Source organism: Bemisia tabaci, chromosome 2 (genome assembly GCF_918797505.1).
Source record: "Bemisia tabaci chromosome 2, PGI_BMITA_v3".
NCBI classification, from domain to species: Eukaryota; Metazoa; Arthropoda; class Insecta; order Hemiptera; family Aleyrodidae; genus Bemisia; species Bemisia tabaci.
This window is the reverse complement of record NC_092794.1, coordinates 44,877,197-44,900,500: the sequence shown is the minus strand read 5'-3', so window position 1 is coordinate 44,900,500 and position 23,304 is coordinate 44,877,197. Positions and strand designations below refer to the sequence as shown.

Genomic DNA, 23,304 nt, shown 5'->3' with positions numbered 1-23,304 from the left:
TGGGGGGACTTCAATTTTTTTTATATGAAAAAAAAAAAAAAACTAACTCCCAAGATATCTCGTTCGAAAGAACGTAAAAATACAATTTTTCGCGCAAACCCGAAAGCATTATCTCGACCCGTTTTAAAAAGGCGGCTAATTAAAGTTCAGGTTGACCGAAAATGATGCACCGATATCCCTTTGAAGAAACTTTACCAATTACTGTCCCTCAACATATTCGTAGATCTTATTCCTTAAAAACATATCACGGAGTGTTTTTCTTATCAAATTAATCTTTTTTTACCTCCCTTCTGCACCTTCCCTCTAAAAATATTGTTTTACCTTGCAGCGAGAGTAAATCATATCATCTCCGATCGAATTCTCACCTGCAACAAAAAATGATAAATAAATTAGCTATTGAAAATAGTCAAGCTCAAGTTGAAACTAAGCGAGTAAATGTGGATTTATTTTTTACTTAGAGCATTTCCTGACTGTAAAAACAGATTATCAGGTAAAGTGGTAATTGATAAATTATGTAACAAAAAAAACCATATTAAATAGGACCTAAATAAAGATCTCATTTGCATAGCAAACTTTAAATAAACAAGATAAACTGTGTCTATAAGTAAATTGTAAAGTATTAATTTAAAATGGAGTGGTCCAAGGCAGAGAAATATTGTTTTCATGGCACAAGTCATTTAAAACTTTTCAGAGAAGTTTGTCAAAGTCACTGCAAAGTAACAGATCATGTTATATCTTTGTTTTTACCATTTTTTTTTCAAAAATTGAAGCATTCGAACCTATTGCAGAAATCGGCAAGGAGTGAAAACCTGATCACTCCGTTAAAACGAGATCCACATAATATTCCTCTTTTATTAGCAGCTCACCATTTAGGTCAGGGTCATTTTGATGAATGGCACAGTCGCAGGCAGTTATTGAGACAATGACCCGCCTCTCGGAAAAATAAACAAACCTTCCAGTGGCGAGGCGTGAATGATCGATTATCGATATATCTCTACTTGAGGCTATAGAAAAGAATCGATTATTAAGGTGTTCATCGATTCTTCACACACTGTTCATCGATTCTTTCCCATAGGTTTGAATTGCAGGTAAATCGATACATCGCAAAGTACACCACGCCTTTGAAACCTTTCCGATTGATCTGCATTGAGAGCGTGCCGGAGGGAAAATGTGACAAAAAACTTGTGCTTGTTTTCAAACATACACCTGAATGGTCGGCATTAAATCTTCGGCGCCGTTCAATTTCCCTGCTCTAAATACATTGTTTTGATTCCTCCGCAAAAACGATAACAGACGGAGAGAACCTCATTTATGAGTGTTTAATAAAGCGTTAATGAACTCATATGCGAGATCTTAATCGCGAGTGACGGTCTGAAAAATAAACGAAAGGCCTGTCCATAAATATTGCACGAATAGCCTCTGGCTGGGCTGCCATCAGTGGCGTGGCGTGCTTTGTGATATATCGATTGATCTGCCTTTTAAAATAATGTGAAAGGATGATTGTTAACAGGGTGTCCGCAACGAAAACCTGAATAATCGATTCTTTACCACAGCCTCAAATGGGGAAATATCGATAGTTGATCATTGGTGACAAAGAGCCAATTTTCTGGGAAACTTGAAACCTGGAATTTTATTCGTAATTTGATCTAAAAAGTCTAAAAATTCCAAGATAAAATATTAAAAACTTTCTTCACCCATACGTATTTTCCAAGAAGAATTTTGGCAGCGTTTGAATACTTATACGGCGTTTTTCTCATTGGCGTGGCGTACATTACGATATATCGATTGATGTGCCATTTAAACCTATGAAAAAGGATCTATAAACAGAGTGTTTGCAACGAATACCTTATAAATCGATTCTTAGTCAATGGGCAAATATCGAGAATCGATCATTCACGCCACACCACTGGTTTTTCCCAAGCACGGCAGAATGTTCGGCGGATATAATTATTTTTTTAACCATGTTTTGAGTGACTCTAGCAAGATCTCCAACTTCTTCCTCAAAAAAGTAACCAAGGAGTAAGAATTTTATCCAAGATTGAAACGTGAACGTCTTGGAACTCATGCACAAGTAAGTAAGCATTTAGGACACTACATTCAAGCCTAGCTTCTTGAAGAGAGACTAACATAGCGAAGTAGCCTTGAAAATTGCCCGAGCTTTCCAAAGCGGAGGGTAATTACATCGAATCAAACCCAAAATTGCGCACCGAGAGGAACTGTTGTGATTGCACACCTGTGGAGGACCCATAAAAACACACAATTCCTCCGCTGTGCGCCGCAACGGTGCGTCATAAATTCATCAACTAAGAGGCTGCGTCAGACAGTGGTTGCAATGGGTCATTCGATGGCCAAAACATTCGTTGTAGATTGAAATAACCCGCTCGTCAAAACACCAACACTAACGTGCGACAAACCAGTCATTGAAAAAGAACCTACACGTTGGAAAAATAATTGGGAACTGGTTTGGCACAAATTTTTTAAGGCACCTCTTGTGTTGTTAAAAAAACAGAAAAAGAAAAGAAAAACATTAGAAAAGATAAAATCATTCCGTCAAAAAGTATATCAGCTAGAGATCGAGTGATCAAGGTAAAATTGTGTGGTAAAATTGTACATCCACAACAGGTCTCTTCTCCGCTGACTTAGAGACTTTAACGCATGAGTAGAAAAGTGAACTTTGGAAAATATTTAAATGAGACGAACCACGTGATACAACTATTTCAACTTTCAAGTGGGTAAAATTGCCTATCAACAAATATTCAGGAGAACTCTGCCTCTTTTCCGCCGAGGCAGAGACTTTAACGCAAAGTAGAATTTTCCAAAAAGATCGATTTGACTCGAATTTAGTCTATAGTGAGCGGTTGTAAGTTATTGACGTACAGAAAAAATGCAACTGTCTCACTTATGAACCGAAATTTGAAAATTTCAATGAGTCCAATGTCTTGCACGTATTTAGGACAAATATACTGTAAGCCTGCACTTCGTGCCCTGTTCATCGTAGGAATTTCATAATTTAATTTTGATAGTTTAGCTTCCCTTTCTGAGTCTAATATCATTCTTTTACCTTTCCAAGATTAGAGATTTGTACATAAAATCGTTGATAGACGGATGCAAATCTCAAACCGCAATTGCAAATGCAAGTGGCCAAAACCCATACAACATGAAGAGCTTTCCTTTTGAATAATAAGAAACAATAAATATATGAACAATTTTAAGCATGTTTCTGCTCAAATTCGATGTGTGCAGCACCATCTATCGATGTTATATCATTTCATGCTATGGCAAAGAATCGAGTATCAAGATGTTTATTGCAAACACACTGATAATTGCTCCTTTTCATCAGATTTTCTACTCAAAGTTTTGGCCGTCAAAATTGCATAATTTATCCACTAGGCGCTGTACGTGGCTGCGTACACAACTTTCAAACTGATAATTAGTATGCGCTGTCATGAGAAACAGTTCGGCATCCATTCTTGCCATATTGTACAAACACGTCTCATCAATTTCGAGATAGTAACTCCTTTCAAAAGATCTGACAACCCTTTATATGGTGTAGGTGTAAGATTCGATGTCAAAAAGTTCCTAGCAATAAAATGTGACGTAACAAGCCGAAAAGCTCTTATATTTGTGAACTTACGATCCATTTGTTCAGTCCAAAGTACGTCTAATTACGATGTTAATAGATGTCGACGATGAAAATGCAAAACCACTTATCTCGTTTGCGGTGTTTGAAAATTTTCGCCCCTTTTTCATATTTTTGAAGAGGAGTAAATCAACGTTATTCTTTGAAGTTTTCACGTAATTGTCTTCGCACAGAGAGAAAAAATCAAAGATGTTTTAAAGAATTGGTCCATGAAGTCTGCAACGCCGCAAACCGAGATACAAGATTTGAAAGATTCACCGTTGACACGAGGCTTCCGAAGGAAAGGAGCTATTGAACACTGAAAAAAAATCTCGGTGTATTTACTAAGAGAAGGGTAAAATTACCAAGAATTCAGGGTTCTATTTGATCCTAGTTTTTTTCTTGGTAAAATTACCATTTATGGAATTGGTAATTTTATCGAGAAATCTCGGTAAAATTATTGAACCTTCTCGGTAATTTTACTGGACCTTGGTAAACACGCCAATATTTTTTATCGACTGTGGTAAAATTAACGAGATAAAATGGCAAAGTTACCGGGAATTGATTACCAATAAAAGTTTTATTCTTACCTGAAAAAAACAGTAAAAATACCGGTTTTTAGGTAAGCTTACCAGTCCGTCTTGGTTAAATTTCCAAAAATTGGTAAAAAAGTGAGATAGTTAAGGTACCAACGGACCTTGCTAAAAACGCCGATAGTTTTTTCTCAGTGAAGGAATGTACCACTAAGAGTCTAGAACAGAGCTTTCCTGAGAAGAGGAGCTTGCTGAGGAACGACTATGAATGTTGTCCTTACTCTGATTACACGGCAACATTGCGTAGGGGCCGCGTTGTGAAAGAGCAAGCTACAATTATGTTAAAACTTAGTTCGATTGAATACCGGTTAATGGGTATCTGGTGTTTTTGTGTGAAAACCGAGCAGGCTTGATTCTCCTTGTCCCTCGTCATCACAGCAGAGTTGCCACTTCGACCGTGAAGCTACTAAACCACGTATCTCGTTTGCGGTGTTGGGAAATATCCGCTCCCGTTTTATTTTATTTTTGAAGGAGAACAAATCAATATCATATTTTGAAATTTCCACAGAGTTTCCATCGCATAGAGAAGGAAAAACACGGAAGTTTTCAAGAATAATTAACGGCGCACTGTGTTTGCCATTATAAAATAAAGTATGATGGGAAGTTTGCAACATCGCAAACCGATATACGTGGTCTGGCAGTTTCACCATCGATTCGCATCGCGATGGATAAAAACTTTTCGTGAGAAAATTCGAATCCTTCAAACGGCAACAGCCCATGCACGCTGAACATGAACGGGAAGGGGCTATCGTTAAGTATTGGAAATTATATTGAGAAAATCATTCGTGCATTGTGTTACCTCCGACTAATACGGGAAGCGAAACACAGAGGAACCCAACTTTTTCGACGATTTTAGTGCAAATTTAGGCGAATTCTGATCAGAAAACAATGGAAAACCGAAAAAACCAAAATCAACTGAAGATTTATGCACAGGCGAATACAGGCATTTCGAACGAGAGTGGTGGAAAGAGGGTTCAGGGGGCTTTCCCCGAAACATTGTCGACATTTTAAAGTATCTAATAAGCAGTTTAAGTCAATTACGTCATGGATAATTACCAAATATATAATATAAGCGATGAGCGTCCTTCTTTCTTTTTTCTTCCGTTCCTTCCAGCTTTCTTTCTTCCCCTTTTATTCCCTCCTTTTTCCGGTCAAACAGGGGAGGGGGGAGGAGGAAAGCTTACAACGCCTACGCTCCTTTCCTAGGATCCGCCACACTGGGGAAAAAAACCACAAAGGATCTAGAGTCCAGACTCTTGAAAACATTGACAAGAAAACGGACTCTTGATTCAATCAGATTTAAGCTTAAATCAAAAGGAAATCCGCTCAAATTAAGAGGCTTGGTTCTTGATTTAAGCTTAAATCTGATTGAATCAAGAGTATTTTTTCTTGTCGATGTTTTTGAGAGTCTGGACTTTAGATTCAATGTGTTTTTCTTTCCAGTGCAATAAATTTCAGTTCTGTAGGTGCCACTTTTCATATTACCCATACTTCTCCAGTTTTTCCCCTCTGTGTACAAAGCGGTCTCATTCAAGTGCTAGACTGGTTGCATACGTTGGAGGGCGCTCGGATTTCCACGGTTGTGAAATCAGTCGACGGGGTGCAACTGATTTGAAGAGAAATCAGGAAAGATGTGACGGCGAGACAACGATGTTCCTGCGGCTGGTTGATGACTAATTACCATCTGGAAGCGAGTGGCAGACAGAAGCCAGACAAGTAGGCGCGCGGATTATCTAACGCCAGGGATTCGGTATTCAAATACCACACTCCACCACACCGCGACTGCGCCACGCTGGTTGGAGTCCCAAGATCTCAATCAGTTGGCACGGTCTTCCTCGTTCCTTTTAGACACGTCAACGTTTGATCTCATTTGGAGAAAAATGAAATTCATTAGAACCGTAAAACTGTGACTGGCTGTCAATTTTTGCCTTTTCAGCACTAGTCCCACTGATCTCATTGGCGGATCCAGGGAATTGGCAGCATTGTTTTTCTCCGTTTAAACCAATGGGAATGGATCGATTCTTGGATGGGCCAGGTGCCCCGACAAGAATCGATTATTTAACATAGGTTTACATGGAGAAAAACAATGCTGCCAAATTGCTGGATCTGTGACTCCCGCAACTGAATCGCTCGCTCAGTAGTGGTTTCAATTTATAAATGAACGTCATCCGATTTCAGATACCTGTAAATTCTGTATTAAGTAGTCAGCTGTGCTGGTCACAGAATCGTATTTTGATGCTAGGTTCTTGCATTCAAGCAAAAATCAATAGGATCTGCCCTAACAGCAACCTTCTACGTTCAATATTAACCGAGATATCGCCCTTTGAAGAAGTCGGGTTTTTGACGTCATCCACCGCAGTGGTGACACTCTTGGTTTCTCCCACCTTGCTTTCATCAGTTCGTAAGACGCACATTTGCTCTGTTTCAATAACGTGAAACTCGGATGGAAGCAAGGTGTAAGAGACCAAGGGTGCCACTGTCGCGGTGGAGGACATCTAAAACACGACGTTTTACAGGGCGATATCTCAGTTATTAATATTGAACGTAGAAATTTGCTGTTCAGACAAATCTTATTAGTTTTGATCTACAAGAATTAAGCATCAAAACACGATTTTGTGACCAGCGCAATTGACTCATTTGAAAAGTGGACAAATTCCATAACTCATTCCAAATCTTTTCAGAATTGTAAATTTTCCCCCGATAGATTCAAAGCCCTATGGACACTGGCTACACCTGAGGAACACGCAGCACTGCACTTAAAAGCTCCGCATACAAAGTACAAACCGGTCGGGACGGGACCGAATGACGAAATTGGAGACAAGGGACATTAAGCGAGCGACTTAGCGCGGCCCTTGTCGGCGGCTAATTGTAAGGCCGCAGCCGGCGATGAGATTATCAGACCGAAAATGCTGGATAAGTTTAGTGAGCTCGGATTACGCATTTAATTGAGTGCGCTCCGAGTTCACAACTGGAGCATCGCGAACGCGTCCGAGCAGCGCACCGGCGCGCCCGCGCGTGTACGGATGTGTGCGTTGCGGTCCAGCTTCTCCCAGCCGCTCGCTCGGCCACAAACCAAAGGTGTTACGCAGCCGCCACTGGATGAATCGATGCCAAATTGCATCAAATCCATCATTCTGCCGTGCTAAGGAAAAACGCCGGATGAACCTTCAGGCATTGCCAAATTTCGGTTGGTGAATCACGAGTTTTCGGGAAAATTTGAAAATAATTTTCTTTCAATTTTTCGGATAATTTTGTTCGCAATCTTACCTAAAGTTCCGGAAAATTGCAAGGAGGAACATTCATAACTTTCCTGAAATATAAACATTTTATCGAAGGAGATTTGGCAACTCTCGAATGTTCATACGGCGTTCTTCCTTAGCACGGCAGCATTGCTTCCCGTCTCTAATAGCACACGGAAAATCTAGTTCGTTTACGAACGTAACACATTTTTAGGAAATAATTAAAACGTATTTTTAAACAAGTACAGAAAACGATTTGTGCATTATTTGGCCATTGAAATCAGTGACGGTTTACTTCATCGCCACAATTGGCAACTCCGCAGTGGAACGAGCTAACATAAGAGATCAGACAAAAAATTGTGGGCTATAATTCCGAATTTTGATGTATATTTTGTCACGAATTCATTTTAACTGGGTGTTTCTGAAAGGAAACTTTACGAAAAAACTGCTAAAGTCACTCTTAATTTTTTTTTTCATATTTTTGAAAATATGATTATTAAACGTTTTCAGATTTTGTCCGACTTTTCCCACTGACTCAGTCCAGTGTGCGCCAGAATTACTTTAAGGTCCAAGAGAAACAAAATGATCAAATGATCACGTCATTACATTGCCAGCAACGAGAGAGCCTAAACACGTAGGGGTTGCTTCATTTGCATGGTTTTATTTTAAATTATTCATAAAAATATGTAAAAGTAGAAAAGAAAATTAGTTGGGTTTTATGAAATGTTTCATCATTTGAAATGACTATGATTCCAACAAACTTTACAAAAACTACAGAATCGTAAGTCGAAAACCGCAAGTTTGAATAATCCGCATCAAACATAGTACGGCCGCCGCGAGGCTGGTGCGCACGCCGCAAAACACACAGTAGCGCCTTACAAGACCGCAGGATACTCCATGCATTGCGCGTACAGCACGGTGCGCGCGGCGCATAGTACGGCGCCTTACAAGGCACCAAGATACTTCATGCATTGCACGTAAAGTACGGTGTGCGCTCAAGTCGTTTAAAAACTCGTATTTTCCTGGTGTCGAGCCTACCCCGATGTGCACAATTTCCGAACAGTGCACACCGCGAGCTTGCACTCCTAGGATCACATGGATTGTAGAGATTTTTGCAATCCTGTATGTTTCCCGGTGAAAATATACTGTTCCCAGTCTGCTCCTGATTTTATTTGCGGGGATTTAGAAGTTCGGACGAGGTTTAATTTTTTTTTTTTTGGGGGGGGGGGTTAATGAAAATAATAAAGAAAAGACAATGAACGAAAATATAGGGTCGAATTTTTTTTTTTTATTTTGTTTGAGATCAGTTAGGCGCTCCTGATTCTTTGCCCGGTTTTTTCGATGAATTAAAGGGAAAGTATGTATCGTCATTGCAACATTAAGGAAATAGCCGTAACTCAGTTGCGGTAATTTAAAGTGACCGTTCTTTCTTTAATGTTTTGGGAAAACTTGAACGAGCCTGAAAATTCCATGAGATAAAAAAGACGACCGCGGGAGGTTTTTTAAGAAAAATACGTTATGGAAAATAAAATATGACAAGAAAGTAACGCTGGAAATCAAAATGTATGTCTCCCTAGTTTCGTTATTGAAATTTTAGAAGAATTTCATAAGAATAATATCAGCTTTGTTTCCAATACATTTGTGCATTAATCATGAGCATAAAATAAGCTAGAAAAAATATACAAGGAGGGAGGAGGACGGCAAGGGCCAATTGGATTAAATTTTATTGGATAATTAGATTAGATAGAATTAATTGGATCTCTGGCTCTTCCATAAAAGCACCATTCTGTATAGGGAAACCAATTGGCATATATGGTGTTTCTAAAAAATGAGCCAGAATTTAATCAGACAGATTTAATCTGTGATTACATGCAAAAAAATGTTTGCGTGGAGTCACGAGCCTTCGCTTAAGAAAAAAGACTCCCCCCCCCTCCTTTGAGACCCCCTTCCTCGATAAGTCTTTAATCAGGAGAGCGTAATATGACCTGTAGAAAATGAGTCATCACTAGAACAGGGCCGTCTTTAAATCATATTTAACATGTAAATTTCATTTAAATGCAAAATGAAAATGGTAGAACGATAAGAAGATGAAAAAGAGAGAAAAAAATAGAAGAAATAATGTTTTATATCGGAATCAATGGTCATTTTTGTGCTAGTTTTCATTTCAATTAAATGTACCCTAAGATTTACGAATTCCTCAGAATGGGTGAAGCAGTAGGATTGCGAAATTAGAGATAAAATTTAGGGATTCAGATAGGCCTAAAATGGAGGAAATGAGTGAGTTTTCCCCGAAACATGGAAACAATGTAGAGGCGTCGGCAACATTATGGGCGGGCGTGGCGTTTGAAGTTGAGCTTTGAGAGGTCTGCCTGCGGCGGAAGTCCATCTCAAAAGCTCAGAGCATCATCATAATATAATGGGTGCGGGGTGTTACTCCACTTACGCACCAGACTCGACCGATATAAGCCAGGTGTGCACCGTATGTTGCCAGATTAATGATTGTAACTCTTGACCTGTAAAATCGAGATGGACATGCGGCCTCAATAATTATTCACATGGCCTACTAGATAGATCATGTTATTTTGCGAATATTATAAAACTCGTTTGAAACGAGAAATTTTCACATGTTCGATACGCGGTGATTCCCCAATACAACAGGCACAAACAGAAAACAACTCATAATTGGACGTAGTTCTACCAAACAGACCTATGTGCAAGTGAGAAATGTGGGGTGTGCTCGTCGAAGCTGCATAAGAAGCAATGTAAAAGTGGGTGTGGTTCCTTTTGAAGAATTGGAAAAGCGGGATGTTGCATTCTATCAAACAGACCTATGTGCAACTGAATGCGGAACTCATGAGCCGCGGGCATGGGATGAGAGCCTTGTGCACAGGGCTCATGAGTTACAGCGCCCCGACGACGATCTTCCCCTCGCTCGCGGGCGTCATCATTGCCGCTGACGTCACTGGCGCTTTATTATTCCCATTCACTCTTACGGCCAGAGAACTAACGAGCACACCCCACATTTCTCACTTGCACATAGGTCTGTTTGGTAGAAATACGTCCAATTAAAGTTCTGAATTCAAAAGTAGCACTAGCATATTCCGATACTCGAGGAGGACTATTTAGATTCGATACTGTTTCCATAGTTCCTGGAAGAAGAAACCGAAACTTTTCTTCGGTAAACTAATATCAATGACTCAAGTTCAATATTACATAAATCGCAAAACTAAAAGCTTCCATTTCAATTTCCAACACTGCAAATTTTTGTCATACTCTAAGTTGATACATAAAAGCCAACTTTACAAGTAGTGAACTTTCGTGTCAATTTTTATTCCTTGTGTACAAACATTCTCTGCAAAGTTCAAATCGATGTGTTGGTTAGTTTTTTGGGCATAAAATACACTAAGGATGAAAATTTTGAAATATAACTCTTTTAAACCGAAAGGAGGAGTATCTCTTGTAACACATCCGTATGGAAGAGTTATAATAGCCATAGAAAAGGAAAGTTGGTTTTAGAGTTCATAAAGTAGCAGTTTCAATATGTTTTCAAATTTTATTTTAATTTCTAAAGCATTTTTGAAACGTTTTCCCTTATTACCTCGTAACGGAAGCCAATTTTCAATATTAATATTGCCTCTTTTCCCAATAACTATGAAACGGTATCAAAATAACTGAAATGAGAGTTTTGCTTTTTAAATTCAGGCATTAACACACTGGAAAAGTATTTATGGAGTAAGTCGGGCAAAGTAGCCATTTTGGTCTAGCAGCGGAATAGGTGATAAACGGCAAGAGGGAGGAGGGGGGGGGACGGGGGGACTGATCGGGAAATGAACCGGTCCAATTACACATGCATCGCTCCGTGCCGCGTAAATTTATTGAACATTCCAGATTAATGTTGACGGAACCCGGGTGAACTTATTGAACCAAATGCATAAGAACCAGGGCTACTACTAGAGCGACGAGTTTTAAAGATGGACGCAATACACTGTTGCCGGCGATCCGGCCGTCCCCCAATGGCACAGAGGCGCTTCGAAGATATTTTTTAATTTTTTTAGAGCAGTAAAATGTTTCACAGACGTGTCTTTAAAACGAGGGGAAAACTCAAATATTTCAAACACGACTTTAAAACATCTAAAGCAAAAAGTTAAGGTGACAAATATGCGTCTTGGCATGCTTCATAATCATTTAATCATTATTCAAAAGCATTTTCAATTTGATTTCTGTGATTTTTGTTTCTTTGGGAACCGTGACAGTGCTGAAAACGCTTACTGCTGATTCTTCAACTACAAGAAAAATATTTCAAACTTATCGGTTAAAATTGGGAATTTTCATTACGTCCCTCATGTTCCATGTGTAATTATGATGAAACATCACACATGATACATTGCTTCATTTTTGACTCTGTGTATGGTCTAATATGCGAAAACAGGCACATTGATCGTAGAAATCAGTTGGGCATTTGATAAAATGAGATGTCAAAACTACGCACAAAAACGAGATTGAAGTCATCGATCTCCTAAAACTTCGAAAAGAAACTTTGTTAAAATGATTGCTTCATTAGCGAATCATGGAACAGTTTTCAGAAAAAAAATTCTCAGTTTAATTTAAAGATTCGAATTTGCAAACTTACGAACAAAGCAGACTAGGGGTTCACTCGCAATTCCGACTCTGGGAATTCAACATGTTAATTTATAACGTCAAAAGTTGCGCATCTCTAAGTGCTTTAGTCAGATTTTCTTATATTTATTGTTGATTTTTTTTTTTAAAGAAACGGACCGAAGTGTTTTTAAATTTAAAATTAATCCAAAAATGTTCGGATAACATTTGGACTGCTTTCCTGTACCAAAAATGAGACAAAATCAAACATATTTTAACGTAACGTGAGCAAATAACAACAATTTTTTTTTTTTATTTTTTTTATTTTTTATTTTTACATTTAATTTAAAACAAAGTGAATTTAATGCAGTTTTCTTAGGACCAACATTGAATCAACGAGCGAGCCCCCATTTAATCCCCAGAGAGGCATCACTTCTCGTGTGAGGATATTTTATCTGACGTTTGTTTACATCGCTGACGTCGCGAAACCTCGAGCGATGACACCGATCGGCGCATTATCAAGCTCGATGACAAAAAAGTCATTGAGCCGATGAAGGTGAGCTGACCCGACGGTGACAAAGACATTGAAACTGAGCATTGTGTCCCACTGACTCCTCCAATCCCCCCTCTTTCTCCCGGTGCAATGAATTCGGCTGGAGAGCGAGCGGACACAAACAGACGCGCGAGTACCCACAGCAAGTCCCCTTGAAATACATCGTGTTCTATTCTATTTGCTCAGAAAAGAGAGTGAAAGGCAATAGCGTAGCGTGAATGATCGATTATCGATCGATCTGCCATTTAAACCTATAGTAAAGAATCGATAAACAGGGTGTTCGCTGCGAGCACCCTGATAATCGATCCTTCTCCATAGGTTAAATGGCATATCATTCGATATATCGCAAAGCACGCCACGCTACTGGTGAAAGGAACCCACGGACGGGGGAGGCACCGCAGTTACTTAATCTTTATGTAAAGTTATTATCTTCAAAATCATTATTATCCGGGAAGAGGGGGTGCGGTACGAGGGGTGGGGGTGAGGGGGCGCGCGAGAGAGAGAGGAAATGTGAAAATCGCACTCTGTGAAGTAGGGCCGTATAAATGGACCGGCGCATCTCACTCTAGTGCATTCCATCACTCAGTTGGTCATCCACCGCAGCTCTCCTAGAAATCAATTAAAATGTCTCTTCAGGTTAGTTGTAGACGAGTGTTATTCTTTTTTTTCGTTCCCCAGTGCAGTGAATTGTACAGTGCTCCTCCTACGGCCGTTTTTGGATTTCTGTGCACGTGTAGTCTTCTGTGATGTGGATTCGTGTTTGTTCTTTTTATGTTCTTTTTTTTGGTCTTGCTAAAGTCTCTTTTAAAGTTATGTTCCTCACAAGTATAATGACTCAGGCACTAATTTTTGCATGATATAAAGCTTTACGAATGTCTCACTTTTTCAAAAATACGAGGATATTCTCCTCATTCGGACGAGTTACAAAAAATTTAAGAATGCCAGCAAGATTCAAAATAATGGTGGGCCAGTTGCATACGATCAATTCATAATTAATAAAAAAATTCGACTTTCTACTCAACTAATCTGCAACTTTTACCGCTCAAGTTTTGAGATTTTTCACGACGAGCATGCTTGGACATATTTCATTCGACTTGAGATTTCTAAATTACTGGAACTGCGGAAAAAGCTGCGGGGAAAACCATCCGCAATTGTTTTTAAGTACTTTTTAAAAACTAAGGAAAGCCTGATCGGAGCATGCAAACATGTCGAATTGAATGCTGCTGAGATTTTCGCTGCTTTTGCAAATAGTTGAGAGTGATTTTGGAGCATGATCTGTCCTTTTCATAACTAGCAATAACATCGAACAGAAAAAGATAGTCCCGTCCATGTTTGAAACCAAATTGTTGTACAGTCCTAGCAGTATTGCATGAAAAAGTTCTATCCAGGTTCTCAAAAGTAAACTTGGGCCGTTCATAGTCATTCTTGAAAACAACGCCTTGCTTCAGGATGCACCATGTGGTTTTTATTGTAATTAAGAGAAGTTTACAGAGAGCCTTACCATGCGGCGTTACAGTACTTACAATCAATCTCTGGTAAAACTGGACAGCATAACTTTAGAAAAAGATGCATGCAAATCATTAGAATACTTTCCCTCCACAAAAAATTACAAATACGAAAGTAAAAAAAACTTTGAAGGTTTTGGAGATTTTTAGGGGGGTTCGTATCAACCTTAATTTTTTTCAAAATCATAGAATTTTTTCTTCCGATTTTTTAATTTTGCGATGGCAAACCCAGTAAAGATTTATTTCCAAAGTTATATTCTTGAATTTTACTCGAGATTCCTTCAAATCTTCTTCTTCATGGGGCGACATTGAGAATCGATTTCAACTTTCCTTGATTAGAGTGCAAACCATTTAAGGCTTTCTATGGAAATGAACTCTTCAAGGCACGACTATGATTACTGTCCTTTGTCTTGTAAACTTGGAGTCTTACGATGTTTTAAAATACGTCTCGTCTGAGAGAGGGGGTTTCAGTCTCATGGTAATTAACATTGAAGCATCATTAGAGCATGAATTCCTTAACCACCTTCGTTCTCCTTGCTAAGAGGAGGCCAGTTTTTTTTTCCACATTTGCTTGTGTTGACGCAGACTTGGTTTCAGTTTATTGGTGGTTTATTATTCCCTTATTTATTTCCCTTTTAATTTCGTAGTTGTCTGTTATGGTTCTGAATGTAGAAAATTTTCATTTTCCTTGTTAAGCAACGATTATGACTTGGAAGCTAAAAAACATTTTTGTGATATTTCCACCAAAGTCACTCCATTTCTAACGCGACAGAAGTTCTTTTTAATTCTAACTGGTAAAAAAGCAGACTAAAATCTATGTCTAATGTCTATTGCAAATTGCGCGATGCGGAGGATGTTTGCAAAGTCGGGAACGACGAGGAAATTGACTTGACCGATTTTCTTCACCGTGCGTTCGAGTCTCTATACGGAACTCATTTCGCAATGAGGAACTACTATTTGTGGCTCATTTTAGGAACAATATAAGTCCTAAAACTTTCCTCCTGTAGATAGATGTTTTTATTAATAAGTCAGTTATATTAATTCCTTATTGCAAAATGCAGTCCACTTTTTCCATCATATCACAGAATCAATGAAATTTGAGTGTAACTGCATGTCCTATTCATGCTGATGTGCGAGATTCCAATTATTCACACTCATGTAATGTAACGACGATCTCCAGTATGCATTTCCCAAACTTAAACGAGGTTAATTCTGTTAAAAGCCGAAGTTTCGAATAAGTTTTAAACCGCTCGTTAGTAAATTCTCTTCAGCATTCTACCTGCAGATTGAGTTTTTGCTTCAGTCTTCATTTGCCGAAATTTCAGATTAACCCTCAAATTCCTCCGATTCAAACTTTTTCTCATCTTCCGCGTCAATTTGAGTCAGCAATCCTTCCTGCGCTTGCCATATATCGTGTGATTTAAAGCGGAATTCCCGTGATGATGTAACTATAGACACATGTTCACATTTAGCTTCATATTTATGACGAACGCACTAAAGAATATTTTCTTGAGATATTGCTTTGACTTGAAGTGTCATTTCTTGTCGACAAAATTTGTTTTTTTTTTTTTAGTTGAAAAAGCGTTTTTTCACCATGGTTAAGATAAAATTTTAAAAAAAAGATACCAAAACAACGTTTTTTTAACTAAACAAACTGATTTTAGTGAAATCCGCATGGATTTAACTTTCGACAGGAAACGACATTTTCAGTCAAAATGATATCTCACGAAAATTTGTTTTCAATGCGTCATCAATTGAGAGGACTTGTCATATAAGTCACCACACCTAATTTTCCCCTACATTTTCTTTGTTTTTAACAACACTTCTGCATGAAGATTTATTCGATTCCATCACTGGTACTTTTTCACAGAGCGGTAGAACGTCGAGATAGGTTCTTTCGACAACACGATGGCAAATCTTCTCAATCTGCGGGCTGAGTGTTGAAATTGATAGACTAAGCGATAGACATTGAAGACATAAAAGTAGTATGGAGCGATCCTATTGATTGAAATAAGTGATTCTTTTAGACTAAGAGTGAAAATGATGGACTAACTATAGGGTCCCCTGTGGGTTGCCATTAGTCTATTCCCGGCCTCTTGTGTCCATTGCAACCACCCACTTCCACCAATAGGATCTCTCCAACTCCTTTTTGTCTCATTCGTCTATCGCATTGTTTACCAATTTCAAAAATCAGCCCGTTGGTATTTTCCCCTCTCTTGGTCTCAAAGGCTTTATTTTGGGAGTATTTTAGAATGACCACATATCATGATACCGAAAGTTCCGAGGCTTTAAGTGTGGAAACGCGACAACGGCGTTACATACGTGATTGGGTTTCGGTCAAGTCGCGCATGAATGGAGCGCGGCGGCTCACTTTTATAACCCAATAACCGCCCGCGTTACAACATCAAATTGCAGAGAAAAGCTCGCCCATCGACCCAACAACCCAACTTCCAACCGACGCTCCATCCGCGTTGTCTAATTGTCATGGAAATTCCCTCATTTTAGCCTCGCTCATCTCTCCTAACATCGTTCGCAAGGGAAAAGAAGAAAGAACCTTTGATAAAAAATAAACTTTCCTGACGTCGTCTTTCTTGGTAGCGAAAACTGTCAAACCAACCATTAAAAAGATCATATACTTTAAAAAGACAAATCATGAAAAAATAGCAATTTGTGTTTTAAGAACCATCTTCAGACAGTATTTAGTCAAATTTACGTAAAATTTTTTTTTAGAAGAATTCTTTAAAGATGCCTCGCATTTTGACAACTTTTAAATGATAGAAAAAACATAGGTTATTTGGACCAAATATTTAGTTTATAATAACTGATGTTTACCCTCTGTATGTGATTAAACTTACAAATGGGCCAAGCTTAACAGAAACACACTGAGTCTCATCATGTCTAAACCAAGAAAAGTAGATTTGTACGTATTTCTGCCAAACGAAACTATTGTATTATAACGCGAGCCCTGTCATGCATATATTTTTATGGGCCTCACGGCTCATGTCTTAATGCACATGGTTCCATTTGGCAGAAATACGTCCATTTGAAGTTTTACTCCTCTACAAAGCTCGATATCGAGGAAATAATTTGACAACCGTTTTTACGATCAAAATATTTTCCTCGGCTTTAAATTTTTAACAGGCGAAACTTCACTACCGGTTGGATTTTATTCTATTCACAAATCATGTTTTTCAAAAACGGGGCTTCGTGCGTTTCTGTAAAAAACGGGGCTTCGTAAGTTTCTGTCAAAAACGGGGCTTCGTAAGTTTCTGTCAAAAACGGTCAAAATTAGCCTTTTCATTCGTGTTTTTTCCGTGCTTTTCAGTGCTCGCATAAAAATGGATTTGGGGCCTTACGTCAGTACTGTGGCACAGTCTGGCAGCATTGCGGCCGAACCCCGCGGCCGGTCCCGATTTTCGGACTGAAACCGCGAGCGGGGGCGGGGGAGGGGGTGCGGGAGGGGGCGCGGGAGGGGGCGCGGGAGGGGGCGCGGGAGGGGCCGCGGGAGGGGCCGCGGTAATTGTCAGAAAACCACTTGTCGTGAGCGCACCGTCGCGGAGCCCTACAACACGTGATAAACACGCGATCCAAGAGTTATGTAAGGGATCCAACTTTGCTCCCAAGTTGCCGTTCTTTCTGTTCGGCGCTTTGGGAGAGGCCATCACTTGGGGAGAAAAAAGGGGAGGCTTGCATTTTTCAAGCTATAAAAAATAAAAAGTTAACCATTCAATTAACATTGTTTGTAAAGTGAAATTTACGTGTTTCGGACAATTTTAGGTCGTCTTTTAGAGGTCATACTTACGAATTTACCCCCCTAGAGACCTGCGGGCTGATTATTGAAATTTATAGAAAAAGCTATAGACAAAGACACAGGGAAAACGAAGCGATCTAAGTGGTTGCAACGGGTGGTTCTTATAGACTAAGAGAAAAATGAAAGACTAACTATTGGGTCTCTCGTAAGTTGACGTTACCCTATTACTTACTTCTTTGGTCCATTGCATCCACCCGCTTCCACCAATAGGATTGCTCCACTCTCTCTTTGTTTTCTCTTTCCATTATTTTTATCTATCAATTTTAAAAGTCAGTCCACTACCCTCCTCCCCCACAAAAAGTTCCTAGTTTCTACCATTACAGACAATTCTTGTTTTCGAGACAATATCAGTTCCAAAATTCTGGCCTTTTCCGAAGTAACCCCTCATATTTAGAGCCTACCATAAAGTTGTTAGTTCTACATACGAGAACAGAAATCGTGATCTGACTTCTGAGGTCATGGCTAATCTTTTTTTCTAAAAGCTCGGAAACACTAAAAACAGCGCGGAGATGTTGCATGAATGTGATTCTGCAAACGGCCACTGATTATGGGCTCTTGAAATAAGGCCTCAGGCTTTCGTCACTCCGAGACAAGGCCGAAAGGCCCGCAGGCAGGTCATCATAACAATGCGACTCATTGCGGCAAGAAGACACGAAATCTGAGCGGCTATTATTACCGATCCGTAATTTAACAGGCGCGGAGAGGAGATTGCAGGGCAAAAGTCCGCCAAAAGCTAGACCGCTCTCTAGTTTATCGTCCTTTCCCTCTCTCTTATATTTCACGTTACCTCACCTTGGTCGTGCTGTCTTGGCCGGAGGTCTGGCAATGGACTGATTCAGTGACTACGTCATTCATATTCGATAAATTCAATGGTTTAGGCTTTGGTTGGTTGATATAAGAACAGAAAGCCAAAGAATAAGAGAATAAAATAGAAGAAAATTTAAAAAAGGGGGAAGTAGGAGAAAAAAAGGGGCAACGAGTACAAAGTTGATCAAAAAAGGTGGAAATGGAAGAAGAATAAGGAAAAAATGAAAAAGGAGTTAAGGGAAGGTGGAGAAGAATAAACACCCCACAAATCTGCAAAGCAATATTAATAGGGCGTACATCGATCATGAAACTCTCAAACCATCTCCGTTTGCAACATTGCACACTTTCCGTGATACTTTATTTTTCAAATGGGAAACTACTCAACGTCAATTCGTCGTAACTTCCAAGATTTTTCTTCTACTGTGAGTAAAAAATTCTGTGAGTACTTCAAGGAATGCTGTGAAATTGTTCTCCATTAAAAAAATAAAATGGTTGCTGGGATTTTTAAACAACGTAAACGAGATATGTTGTTTGGGCGTTTTACCGTGGATACCTATATGTTGTTTCTAAGATGAGCCGGAAATATAGATTCTTAATCGCAAAATGTAGTCCAATCCATATCGTGTCTAAGGGCCTATATTACATTTTTTATTAAATATTTTTTTATGTATAGTGCCTCCGTAATTGAAGAGGAATGCCGCGGCACTCTCATCATGACAAGATGAACGGACTGCACTTGCGTCTTCACGTCAAGGTGAGATTCCTGGCGGGTAAAAAAGTGATTCGCGGACACTATGAGGCGTCCCGCCAAAGAGCGGATAGCGACAAGTCACTGATCGTGAACTTAGATTCCGCGAGAAGATTAATACCATCACCGCGGTTGGGCTCAAGTTCAATATCAACCTCATCTTTGCGCTTTGAGACATATGCTAATAGGGTCTCGTACACTTCTTTTAAATTCATTTTCGGAAAGCTAGTGCAAAATGAGAATCTCTGCGTTTTTCAGTGTTTTGTATAAATCTTCGTTTAAAAATTTCGATTGTAATCACATTTTAGCCGAGAAAAAGACTTTCCAAGTCGCCAAAAATCTAACCCCCTTTCAAATCGCCACTGCACCCTCCTCCTCTATGTAATAATGTTCATTAAAATTATATCTATCAAACTTGATTCCTTGCGGTTCTGCTTGTTTTGGTAATGGGTATGTTGTGCTAGTAGCTAGTCACAGTTTCGTGTTTTAAAAATTTTAAATTATTCGGTCTATAACTATCAAATTTCCATCTACAATATTAAAGGACTTAGCGTCATTAAAAAAGCACTGCGTATGATGCTATCCACCGCACTGGTGCATGAAATGGTTAGTTTCGTCTTGGTTGTGCTCCACTAATAGATGATTCAAAGGTTTAAAAAAACCATGGCATGCACTACTGCGGTAGAAGACATCATACACCGTGTTCGTCAAAAAACGATGGCTCATCCGTAAATATTGAACTTTGAAACTGGGTCTCTAGACAGATCTTATTATTTTTTGCTTCCAAAAGTACCGCTCCCCCCCCCCCGTGGGGGTCATTATTTGAAAAAAAATCCCCCCCCCCCCTGGAAAGTGGTCCCCTTTGAGTTAAAGACATTCCCAAAATTTCGTTTGCTTACCTCGAACAGTTCAAAAGTTAGAAGGTGGGGTCGGGACTTTTGCAACACCCTGTATAAGCTGAATCCATCAAAACTCGATTCTGCGATTAGTGCAAAACTAAATTATCTACTGTGTGTTTTCTATAGGTGTCTCTTTCTCCATATCGTTCTTCTGAAATTCCACGATTTTCTATTTTCAGATTGCAGTACTGCTGGCCCTCTTCGGCGTGGCCCTCTCATCGCCGATCGCCCAATACGGCCACGGCTACGTCGCCCCGGTGGCCGCCTACCACGGCCACGAGGAACACTACCCGGACGCCCACCCCGCCTACAAGTTCCACTACAACGTCCACGACCCCCACACCGGTGACGTCAAGAGCCAGGAGGAGTCCAGGGACGGCGACGTAGTCCACGGATCCTACTCCCTCGTCGAGCCCGACGGTGGCAAGAGGACCGTTGAGTACACCGCCTCCCACGCCCACGGATTCAACGCCGTAGTCCACAAGGAGCCCGGACACCACGCCGTCCCCGCCTACCACGCACCCGCACCCGCCTACCACGCCCCCGCCTACCATGGTTAAATTCCTGTGATCTCCTCGGGCTCGGAGGCCTCCTACTCAACTCCGGAAAACTCGGTGCCGACACCCGACCTCTCCGGGTAAACATGGAAAACAGCTAATTTTTGAGCTATTGGTTCAGCAAACATAAACTAACTTCCAAAAACTCGTGCAGTGAATTGCTCATCCGGACATTCACCAATCATCTTTTGGCGAATTTCATGGCGTAATGAATGGTGGAGTTCTATGGTTACCTGGAGAGGCCGGTGTCACACCGGTTTAGTTTTATTAAAAAGTGTTTGAGAGATTTTGAGAAAAGCCCCCGGCTTGCCAACTTGACTTGAATATTAATCATTTTTCCATAAAGTCATTTACTAATTAATTTTCATAATCCTTTACGCGACGAATATCACATAATCGCGACGAGATTGGATGACGCTCAGCGATCATTTTGTAAAAAGCAGGGGCTTTACTCAAAATCTTTCAGCCTTTTATCGATTTGATGGAGCTATGAGCAACTGAGTGGGACTTAGAGGTACAACGATATGCGTGAAATTAAGATCTGATGAGGTGCTGTGTTGTATCTCTTCGAGCTCCCAACGACCTTAATTGTGTTCAATTCTCCAATATAAACAGATAGAAAGGCCCACTATATAACTTTAAAAAAATCCTCCATTTTCAGTGCATCTGAAGCGGATCCTCCAAAAATACAGTGATTATTACGGTATACTAAGATTGCTGAGAGCTAGAAAGTTAAACTTGAAAATCTTAAAAAGGAATAAACATTGCGAAAGAGGGAAAAAGTTTTGTTGTTTTGTTAAAATTGAGGGATTTTCTTCTGGACAACGGATTACATTTTGATACTCAAAGAGTTAGGAATCTTTTGAGAGAATGATCAGGTTGAGAATTAATGACTAGCCTCGCGTATTACTCGAATCTAAGACGCGAAAGGGAGTCATGTAATTCAAAATTGACGGTTTATAAGTCTCAAGATGAAAAGTAAATTCACCTATTTATTACAGGTTCCTTAAACACTTCTCTCCTAACTATCCAATCGTAATGAGAATAAAGCTTTTTTTATACTTTATTTTTAATTTGACCGTCATTTTAGTGCTTCTTTTAACTGTGATACATGTATTTAGAACGGTCAGTGCTGAGCAAACATAAATTCCTTCAAGTTTACGCTTGGCTCTATGTTTTGCTTCTTGAATCAAAATTACGCGGGAGTAAGGTATCACACGGTGACAATTGTGTGATTTTTGTAATGTTACCAGCCAATAAGATCGAAGTTACCCTTTTTGCTCAACTTTAAATTGATGTATACAGATAAACTACTTCTATTGTATCCATTGTGTATATATTTTTACAATTTTTTCACTGCAAGCGAAGAAGATTACATTTTTCGTAAAAACTGGTATGTAAAAAATACAATGATTTGCGAAAAAAATTGTTTTTTTTTAAGAATGCTTTTACCCTTTTTTATTATTCTCCTACATTTCCTTGATTGATTCGTGTTTTTAAAGAAATGGAGATATTGAACCTTGTCCTCACTTACATTCTAGGGGTATACAAATTTAAGTTGTCATTTGACCCGGCAGACCAAGCTCTGGAACTTTGATTCGAAAGACCACTCTCTATCTCTTTGTGAGAGAATTTGATCGATTAGAGGAAAATGAAATTTTAAAACTCATGGGGCATTTTTATTATTGTTTTTCTCTGTCTGCATTTATAAATACGAATCGGTCCAAAAAATAAATAATTTTGCAAGACTTAACATGAATATTCAAACTGAGCCTAAACTTTATTGTCAGCTCTGACCAAAGAGTTTCATATGAACGTTACGCCCGTAATACTTTAACTGTCCTTTTAAACACACGCCACAAAACCGACAAATACTCAATATTTCTCCACGTATCTTTTCATCTAAAAATTACTGCTTGAAATTTCCACACATCCGTGCGCTACTAAACGCAATTCTTATCACATAAAAATCATTACACGGATGGTGTCATTAACGTTAATAAGTCAACGGTCACGTAGCGAGTGCCGTTGCGCAAAAGGAATCGCGCTATAAACTGAGAAAACTTTCGTGTCTGGAGTCATAGGCAATCTCCAAATGTGGGACTTATAATGATCTCTGATCCCAACTTGACCGATGCGTCCTTCAACTCTGGCAATTATTACTCTGGGTTGTATAGAGTTGAGCTAACGCTACCACCAATATCAAAACTAGCTGATAATCACTCGAACCCTTAAGGCCAAAAGAGCAAGCTGACGTTACTGATGCTTGCGACCACCATTATTTTTTTTAGCCAATGATAACGCTCTGTTCAACATGACGACACTTTAATTATGTATCACCAATACCCCTCTGTAATATTGGACCTATCAAACGCAT

At 39.4% G+C, this 23,304-nt stretch overlaps 1 protein-coding gene across 1 annotated transcript; it reads left to right on the top strand.

Moving 5' to 3' along the window:
- Positions 1–13,077: 13,077 nt before the first annotated feature.
- LOC140224107 (larval cuticle protein A2B-like) lies at positions 13,078–22,289 on the top strand. Its single transcript, XM_072297386.1, has 2 exons — positions 13,078–13,236; positions 20,550–22,289. Exons 1-2 carry the CDS (start codon positions 13,225–13,227, stop codon positions 20,928–20,930), a joined length of 393 nt encoding a protein of 130 aa, XP_072153487.1. The 5' UTR covers positions 13,078–13,224; the 3' UTR covers positions 20,931–22,289.
- The last annotated feature ends 1,015 nt before the right edge of the window (positions 22,290–23,304 follow it).